Genomic DNA, 9541 nt, shown 5'->3' on the forward strand with positions numbered 1-9541 from the left:
TTAAATGAGCGGAAATCAGGCGAAAAGTTAAATTCCCCTACTTTCCATTACTACTTCTAAAACTCTTGCTTTGTATATAAGTGTCCATACACTGGCAGATGAACATTTCAGCCAAGTACCTTTTGCCATTTTCTGCGGCCCATCTTTTGCTGGTTGGTTATTGGCTTTTTTTCTTTGCGTGTTTTCCTTGCCCGTCACCCTGTTGGCCTCTTGCAGCGCCTTTGTCTTAATTAAAAGACCAATTTGCAACTTCCGCACGAACGCTTCCAGAAAACTTTCTCCAACGCGGGTGGGCGTACTAAGATGACTTGTTTCTACGTTGCGCATAGCAACACAGCAAAGATGAATGCAAAGTAAAAGTAAGAACCCCACCAGGCAAAGAAGACTGAATGACGCACAAAAAAAAAACAGAAAAAAAAACAAAGCACAAGGCAAAAGCCAATGTAAGAAAAATTAATTACAATTATAATAAACCGCCTAATTAGGCAGGAAGCAAATGAAAGTGCGCGAAAAGAAGCTCTAAAGAAAGTTAACTGTAATTTAAATATTACAAACGTATCGCGCCAGTGAAGGAAGCATGGAGGGGAATGATGGGGATGGGGATGGGAATGGGTTTGCTTCGGTGTTGGTTTTGGTGTTGCTACTAACAGTCAGGCATAAAAGGTCAAGCTTAGCTGTGTATAAGCAGCAAATCCACATCAAGCAAACTTAGCAACAGCTACATAAAAGTGGAAAATTAAAATAACTTCAACAAAAGTCTCTTAGAATCGCTTCTAAAAATATTGTATAAGACGTAGTGCAGATGTACGTCAAGGATTCAAAGATAAAGCGGCAAGAATGGAAGCCAAACAAGTGATGGCGGTTCAGTAACAATAAAAAGATGTGAAAAAAAATACGCACGAAAATTGAAATGTAAAAAGTATGCAAACAAATAAATACGTAAAAATCCGTGATATTCTCATAGAAATATGTATGTAAGTACTTTTTGTACGCGTCTTATTTTTACAAAGCACAAAATGCAAAGCGTCACGCGGATTTCATGCATAACCGCAGAGAGCACGTGATTTTTTTCCGTTTGCTTTTTTCTTGATTTTTTTGTATGTTTATTTCTTTTTCTATTAGCATAAAAAGTTGCCTTATAAAAAGTTAATTTGAAAAACGGATGAAAGTGTTTTTGAAGCCTTAGAGAAACGCAAAAGAATTGCAGAGTGTAGTGGTGAAAAAAAAGCAAATAATATTCATACATGTCTGCAAAGATACAGACATATGTACATACTAGCATAGAATAAATGCAAATGCATATCTATAACATTCATGTGTTACGTATACGCAGCGTAAGCCGCGGTTGCTAGGACGACTAACCGCCAAAGCGCTGTGATTATATTGTCAGATTATTTATGGATATACAAACTTAGAAAAGTAGTTTTTACAGTCAGTTTCAGCAAATTAATGCAAGTGAAAAATGATTTTTTATTTGGATTTAATATAAAAACTGACATAAGGGGAACAATTATTCGTATGCATGTACATATATTAGACTGTCCCAAAAAGTTTTTTTTTTCTGAAATGTCCCGAAATGTAGAAATGTAGGTTTTTAAGGCACTTAAGCTTGAAAAAGGCAAAACGAGCTTCAAAAAAAGGCAAAAAAGGCATATATTTTTTTAATTTTGTTATGTACTTCCTTTATGTAGATACAATGTGAAGGTCCAATTAAAGATATATAAAAATACATACAGTGGTGAAAAAATTATAACCGAACCACTTTTTCCCAAGTTTTAACGTATTATATTTGTTGTTATTGAACTTTTGTTATATTTTTAAATAAAATTATAGTTCGTTCTTTAACAAAACCCGTAGAAATCCATGTTTCCAAATTTGAGCAGTCCACTTGCAAAGGCGCTATGTATATTTTTTTAGATTTTTAGCTTTTGGTGAGTAACGTACCAGTATTTAAAGAAGTTTCATGCCCACTAACAATACAGTGCAAAATCTTTCTATTTTCTAAAAAAATAGCATCAAATGTTAACTGCTATTGCAAAAGTCGCTATAATACTTATGTATGTACATATTTATACACTTTCAAAAGTCTCCATCTTCTGATAAACTTAAAAAACTGTAGGAAAACGAGGTAGTTTCGGTGCCTAGTGGAAGGCGTCGCAAAAAAGAAGCTGACCAATCTTCATGGAAGAGCGAACGCGAAAAGCAAAAAAAGATAGCTATGTAAAAGTTACTGTTTCAAAACTCGCTATATTAAATTTTTATATATAAAATTTGCAAAAACTACCACACTGCCATATTGTTTTTTAATGTTATTAGGCTCTTGTTTATCCAAATTTTCAGATAATAAAGAGAAATATACAATTTGGATGTTACTTGTTGTAGACGTTTTTTTAATTTGTGGCTCACTATTATAAAATCGCATAACGCTGTTTGTAAGTGGACTACTCATTTGTGCAATATTAAAAAAAAATTCAACAAACTTTCGTACAAATTTCGAACTTTTAAAAATTCTAAAAAATCAATCGACATTTTTAGCCATTTGAAACGTGTACTTTATTCTACTAGAATTCAATGGGCTACAAAACTGCATACTCAGAATTTAATTAAAAAACTCGAAATTTTAACGAAAATTTGTAGAATTTTTTTTTTTTAATTGCATAAATTTTTAAGGCAGTGTCACTCGATTGGTACATTTGTACGGATTTGTAAATTTTTATATTGGGCTATTGGTAAGAAAAAAGTAGGACATTTTTTTTTTTGCATTCAAAAGATTGGTACAATACAGCGATGTTCTATTGAAAAATTTCAAAAAATTAATTTTCGTAATTGGGATAGTGAAAAATATTTTGGATGTTCAAACAATTGGGATACGATTTAGACCAAATTTTAGCAAATACCCAATCGTGTGACACTGCCTTTAAACTTGTATTTATACGGATGTTGGTAAAGAACGAACTATAAAAAACTAACCGAAATTAAATAACAACAAAAATAATATTTTAAAACTTGTCAAAATTTGGTGCGGCTATAATTTTTCGACTACTGCACATAAGTTGGCTATGATTACTCGGCCGTGCTATCATAGTAGCACAATGCCACTCATATTTGACTTACAAACAAACTACGGGCAGGAATTTCAAGATTTTAACCCCGTTTTTATGAAAAATTTTATTTTTATCAGTATATTTCTTTTAATCAAAATATGTTGAAATAAAAGTGAAATTTAAAAAAATTTTGTCATAAACCGAACCACCAAAAAAACTATAACTCAAAAAATAATTTTTATTTCTCAAAGAGAAAGTAACGCTCAGAAACCAAGCTTTATTTTCGATAAAAAAACTTAAAAACTTATCCTGAGTTTCGCCCGAAAAAATTCACCCGAACATTTTTCATCCGATCATAGTAAATACATGGAAAATAAATGTGAGAAGTGAACCGGTTCGGGGAAACTGAAACTCATGATAAGGCTGATTATTTTTGATGAAAAATATGAAACCCAAAAACAATGATTTTTTTTTTGATAAAAAATATTATATTAACTATATATAACTATTACCCAACGCTACAAAATTTTTTATTCAAATTAGATTTGAAATGGTTGAAGTTTGCACACTATTCGTTTGGCGGTCTCGCACACAAACTTATTGCAAACGAAAACTATTTAATAAACCTGTGAAAAATGCCACCTTTTGATCTGGCTACCGGGGTCATCAGCTCTGCAAAATAAATTAAAATTGACCAATTGGAAGAAAAACACAAAAGTATTCTCAAAACTCAATAAAACTAAAACTATTTATACTGAAAATTTTTTTTACTAATATTTTGATCGGAAAGCTTATAAAAAATGCTTTCTAAAGCAGACGTAAAAAACTAAAACGGAGCCCCTCTAAGAAGGAAAAGTTATAACAATTTTAATATTCGTGCGCGCGGTAAAAATTAAGATTTTGAATCTCTTCACAGACCTCAAAGAGGCTCACTAACACTACGATTTGGCGGAGTTGTAGCATAATTGGCCAAATAAAATTTTAGGCGGGTACACTTGAGGAATTTTTACCCTTATCCAGTGATATTGTGAAAAATTCAAAGATTTAATTGGGAACAAAATCGCAGCTGATCACTGCTGAAAAGGGTTGAATAGCAACAAAGGGCGTTGCAAACAGAGGTGTTTGCCTAAGTTTCAGTGGCAAGGTTTTAGGCATAGTTGATAGCCAATAACCGAATTAGTTTGAATTAGTAGGCCGGATTCTTCAAAAATATGTGTAAAATTTAGAAAGCTTTGGATAACCGGTATTAAATAAATAAACCTGCACTTATCTAATTTTAAAGTCAAGGGGTGCCTTATACATATCCTTAGCAATCAGCTATGAATATGATACTTTGGAAATCCTCTATCGGGCATTTGCTCAAGGACAATAGATTCTTTCAATTAATTTGGGTTTAAGATATTCTCTAGTATATTTGACGTTCAGTGCGATGCAATTGAATATCCTTTTCCACTATGGAACATTGTTGATATCATATTACAGTCTTAGTCACCTGAATAGCACACCCTTTTGATCCTCAGTATGTTCAGTTTTCCTTTTGTTTGTTTAATATTCATTAATTTTTATAAAAACACAGAATATTCTCCGTGTAAGTCCGATTTTAAAATGTTATGCAAATTTAACAAATATGAAAAATAATATATCGTCACTACACACGAATAAAGGCGCGTAAAAAAAATTTTGCGAAAAAAGATGCTTGTGAAAAACTTTGTGCGAAGAATGTTAAGAGTCTTTGACGCTGAAGTTTTTTTATGCGTCTTTTTTCGCCGTCAACTTTTGAGCTCGCCCATTTATTCGGGTCTAGTGACGATATGTGCTATTCTGCAAGTTTCAAGTTCCTACAGAATACCGTTGATTTTTTACATTTTCTTTAATTAATGGTGGTGCCCATTTTCTTCCATATAAGAATTTTGTCGAATATACTTTGTATAAAAAATCGCAAATGGACTACAAAACTGCATATCCGAAATTTTTCTAAAAATATTATTAACTTATTCACTGCAGGTCATTAGGACAGCGCACCCATTTTGGACTTTCTTTTAAATTTGTTGAAAATTTTAAAATCGGGTTTACACTAGAATATGCTTTAAAACAATTAATGAATATTAAATAAGCAAAAGAACAATAGTAAATACTAAGGATTAAAGGGGTATTACTCGGCTCTATCTGCTCCATAAAATTATAAGATGGCGTTAACCTAAAAGACATTGCCCCAGAGCTCATGGTGTTGAACTCCAGATCCAATAAATCGCGCGACTCTTTGAATATACATTTTTCTGCAATTCATCTTCTGATTTTTGTGTGTACTTGCATAAACAAGAGGCAGCATTAAAAAAAAATTAAGAAATTGCTTCTCCTCATTATTGCTTGTATATTTTTCAACTTTATTGTTTACTTTATCCACTTGCCGTATTGCCATGGGAATAATGTTTTTTTGCTACCATTCAAATAAAGACATTGCTTTGCCGCGAGAAGACATACAATTTCAAATGTTGCTCTAAGTATTCCGGTTATCGTAAGCAAATTAAAAACTTAGGAAGCGAATTTTACCTTATATACTTACATGCATACATACATACATATGCACATTTTTATATGTATATTTTGTGTTTAGTTACCAGAACGTGAAGAATCCTAATATTTGCGTTTTCTCGTTTTTTGTCGTTTTAGGTTTGGTTTAAGAATCGCCGCGCAAAATGGCGCAAACAAAAGCGTGAGGAACAAGAGCGGCTGCGTAAATTGCAAGAGGAGCAATGCAGTGGTGCTGGCAATAACACATCGACTGGGGTGGCTGGCGCCTCAAGCTTAGGCGCTGTTAACGGCACCGGTGCGGTAATGGCCGCTGTGGCGAATCTAAAGTGTGTCGCCGAGGATTATGCCAGCCAATTGAGTCATCACATTAAAACGGATCCTAATAGTTATAATAGCGATGCGGATGAGTCATCGGACTTGGAGGTGGCATAAAAGCATGCTACACATTCATTTGTACATACATACATGGCGTGTTGTAATTGTAGATATCCCTCCTAATTTTTAAATGAGATGTAAATTATAATTTTTAAGCAGTTAAAAAAGTAGATTTGGCGGCGATTAAATAGAATCAAAAGCTTCTGGTTGTAAAATTCGTAATCTATATTTAACAAATTGCAAATGTATACATACATATGTAGATATGTATGTTAATATATACTTAAGTGATTACAAACATATGAAGTTATTTGTCGCATTTAACACACTTTTTAGTATTTTAACTAATTTCGTAAAACCATCAAATTTTGTACATATGTATGTATGTTTCTGTTGTTATTGTATTGTGTTTGTTTGTTATAACGCCTTAAATTATGCTAATAAGTTTTGTAATGTATAAAAGTATGAATTAAAATGTTGGAGTGTGGTATTAATGTGATTTAAATTTTTCGTAAAACAAGATAAACAAATGTATTTAATTAATACTCGTAAAATAAGTGCGTGTGTGTCACATTTTTCAAAAATAATAGTTTAAGGCAAGAATTTATTAGCTAAAATATGCATAGTAGCATAGTAAATGTAAATTGAATTAACTAATGATCGATTGTAAGCATTAATTATAAAGCATAAACAAAATAAAATATGAATAACATTTAAAAATGGCTGGAATGTTTTTATTAAGGCAAATCAGATAACTAGTTATAATATTGACATAGTCGATAAAATCAAAAACTTTCATATTTACAGTTAATCGCACAGACAGGCGGTAACGTTGATCCGGATTAACGGCGCAGTTGATCTGAACAAAATTGTACCCTAACAGACTGCAGTAATGCCGATTAATGAACCGGGAGGTTGTGGGTTCGAGTCACACTGCCAGTAGAATTTGCATTTATTACATTATTGCAATTATTACTTTTAGGATCGGTTGTTCAATGTCTGGTTATCACTACCAACCTAGTTAGACATCATTATAGTGTGATCGATAAAGCAGTCGTTGTGTTTAACCAGTGCTTTTATCTCCGGTTTTGGCAACCGGGCATTGACTGAGTCTCAAATTTATCTTCCCGGTAAACTCGGCGGCTGCTTTATCGGCCACATGCATATAACAGGCAGTCGATAACGGTGTTTACGGTGAATATAAATTTAACAGGCATTCGAGAAAACGCCCCTTATTTTTTAATGTTATTTTATGTTATTATAGTTGGTGCGGACTATTTTTAATAAAATTTAACTCCAAAAAGTATAAAAGTCTAAGCCGTTAAATGGCAACAACGGGAGTTTTTAACCCTAATTCAAACAACTTCGATAGTATGTTCAGTTAGACTTAATGATATATTGTTGTATAGTTATATAAGTGGGTGGTATCACGCCCATTTTCCAAAAATTCCATAATAATTTTACTTTCCACAGGATTGATGTGAGTGTCCATTTTGGGTAAATTAGTGTCCTTAAATTTCGAAATGTCGAAGTTTAAGCATTTCTCAAATTTACTGTTATATGAAAAGTGGGCCCAATTTTTTTCAAAAATTATCAAGAATTTGCTTGTCAAAAGTGAAACTTCATTAAAAAATCAGGACGATTTAAGCGTGGACCAGGTCACCAAGACGATTTGTCTAAACCCAGGACAAATCTTGGAAAACCATTACGCTTTGATGGAATTTCAAAATATGTAACTAAAAAGCGTCCAAATGGCGCATACGTCAATCTTTTATCCAGGCAACGATGGGTATCTAAAAAACCTTCATCAAATTTAATACATTCCACTTAATCTCCTTAAGCACCATCTTGAAAAGGGGCGTAATTTTGCCCCATTTCATAAATTGGGAAAAAATTCATAAAAATTAGTGTTCCTTCGTAACTGAAAAACGTAAGCTTTAAAAAGTTTCATAACTACCATGTAAAGAAAGGAAATATTTTATAGGGCCTTTCTATATTTGTTTTCGTTATTTTATGGCCTTATAACAATTATATTCAACAATATTTAATGAGCTTGAGTTTGTTTTTAACCAAAAACCTTATTCTGGAAATGCAACAATAATGTAAAAAATGGTAGAAGTGATAGCTATTTCGGAAATCACCACATTTTCTCATCAGACTTCTTTCAGTAGGATTCGATCCGACGATCCCACTGACTCAGCCATTTGCCTACGCACTGTGCTAAGTTCGCCTTGTAAATTATCGTTGCCGTTGTCGTTGGTTAAAAAGGGCCTCAAGGGCCTTTCTATATTTATTATGGTAAATGTTTAGAATTGAAATACAGTAATTTTCACTCCACTTGTATTTCTAATTGGCATGAGTTGACACAGTTGACTATAAAATAACAATTATATATCGTCACTATACTAGGACTGCCAGACGTCCTGGTTTTCCAGGATTTATACTGGTTTAGACAAATTTTCCTGGTGTCCTGGTCCACACTTAAATTGGCGTGGTTCTTTCGATATGAAAAAAGGTTAAGCCTCCTATTAATAGAAATAATAAATCGATAACGAAACTTGTTTTCTAGCATGTTTAACAACATCTCGTGAGTTTATCTTCTTTCTTTTTAGTTTATTTTGTTAAAATCTTACGTTTTTATCTTCAGGAAAATGCCAAAATAGTGTAAATTCTGGACAGGTACACGGCTGAGGGGTCATACATGCTACGCAGCAGATAATTTCAGAAGCTAAAATCTCTCCCAAAGGCTTTTCTGAAAGCCATTTCTTTCATGGAATCGCGTAAATGCCTCGTAACCGCGTAAACCTTGAAAATAAACCGATTTTTCATAATAAATTAAGTAAGATAACGAGGTTTACATGAAGATTTTGGACGTATTTTTTCCTGAGCAAAAAAAAAACACGCATTTATTAATGAAAATCTAATTCGTCTGATGGATTCTATCTCTTGCCGATGTATAGCGTGGAAAGGGGTGAAAAACTTTGTTAAAACAAGTAAGAGCAGCGCTGTCTTCGGCTATGCCGAAGGGTTCATACCTTTCATGAACATCTGCAAATTTTACTTTGACAGATTACTGCTTTTGAATACATCTGCGTACATCGATAGAGGAGTTACATACTTATATAAAAAATCGCATCTAAACAATCAGAGGTATGGAAGATATACTTTATATGACACCAATCTAAGTGATTTTCACCGCTATGTGATCGGTATGTAAACCGGTAACACAATTTATTGGGTTTAGTTTCGTACATAAAGGAGATATATGGCAAAAACTGGTATCTTAACAATCAGTGCTATAGGAGATAAAGCTTATACAGCATAGATTTTGATGATTTTCTCAGTAGACTTTGTATTATTATTTATAAAATATCTTACGAAATTTATCGGTTTTAGCTGTTCAAATAAAGGAGTTTTACAGTAAAATCCCATATCTGAACAATCAGATGTATGGAAGATATATGTTGTAGTCATCCGATCCTTGTTATTTTCACTGTAAGTATTCTGTTAATAATGAGTGAAAATGGTGCGAAATTTCATGTTCCTAGCTGCATAAATGGAGGAGTTATGATAAAAGACCTCATATCTGA

At 32.8% G+C, this 9541-nt stretch overlaps 1 protein-coding gene across 1 annotated transcript in view; it reads left to right on the forward strand.

Annotated features, from left to right (window-relative positions):
• Nucleotides 1–6299, forward strand: part of Gsc (goosecoid homeobox) — a 50345-nt gene extending 44046 nt beyond the window's left edge. The window contains exon 4 of the mRNA XM_017620175.1: nt 5715–6299. Coding sequence (XP_017475664.1) covers nt 5715–6008 — 294 coding nt within the window. The 3' untranslated portion in view covers nt 6009–6299. The remainder of the gene's footprint in view (nt 1–5714) is intronic.
• Nucleotides 6300–9541: the final 3242 nt, after the last annotated feature.

This window comes from Rhagoletis zephyria, unplaced genomic scaffold, assembly GCF_001687245.7.
Source record: "Rhagoletis zephyria isolate East Lansing unplaced genomic scaffold, Rhagoletis_zephyria_1.1 Rzeph_scaffold_02071, whole genome shotgun sequence".
NCBI lineage: Eukaryota > Metazoa > Arthropoda > Insecta > Diptera > Tephritidae > Rhagoletis > Rhagoletis zephyria.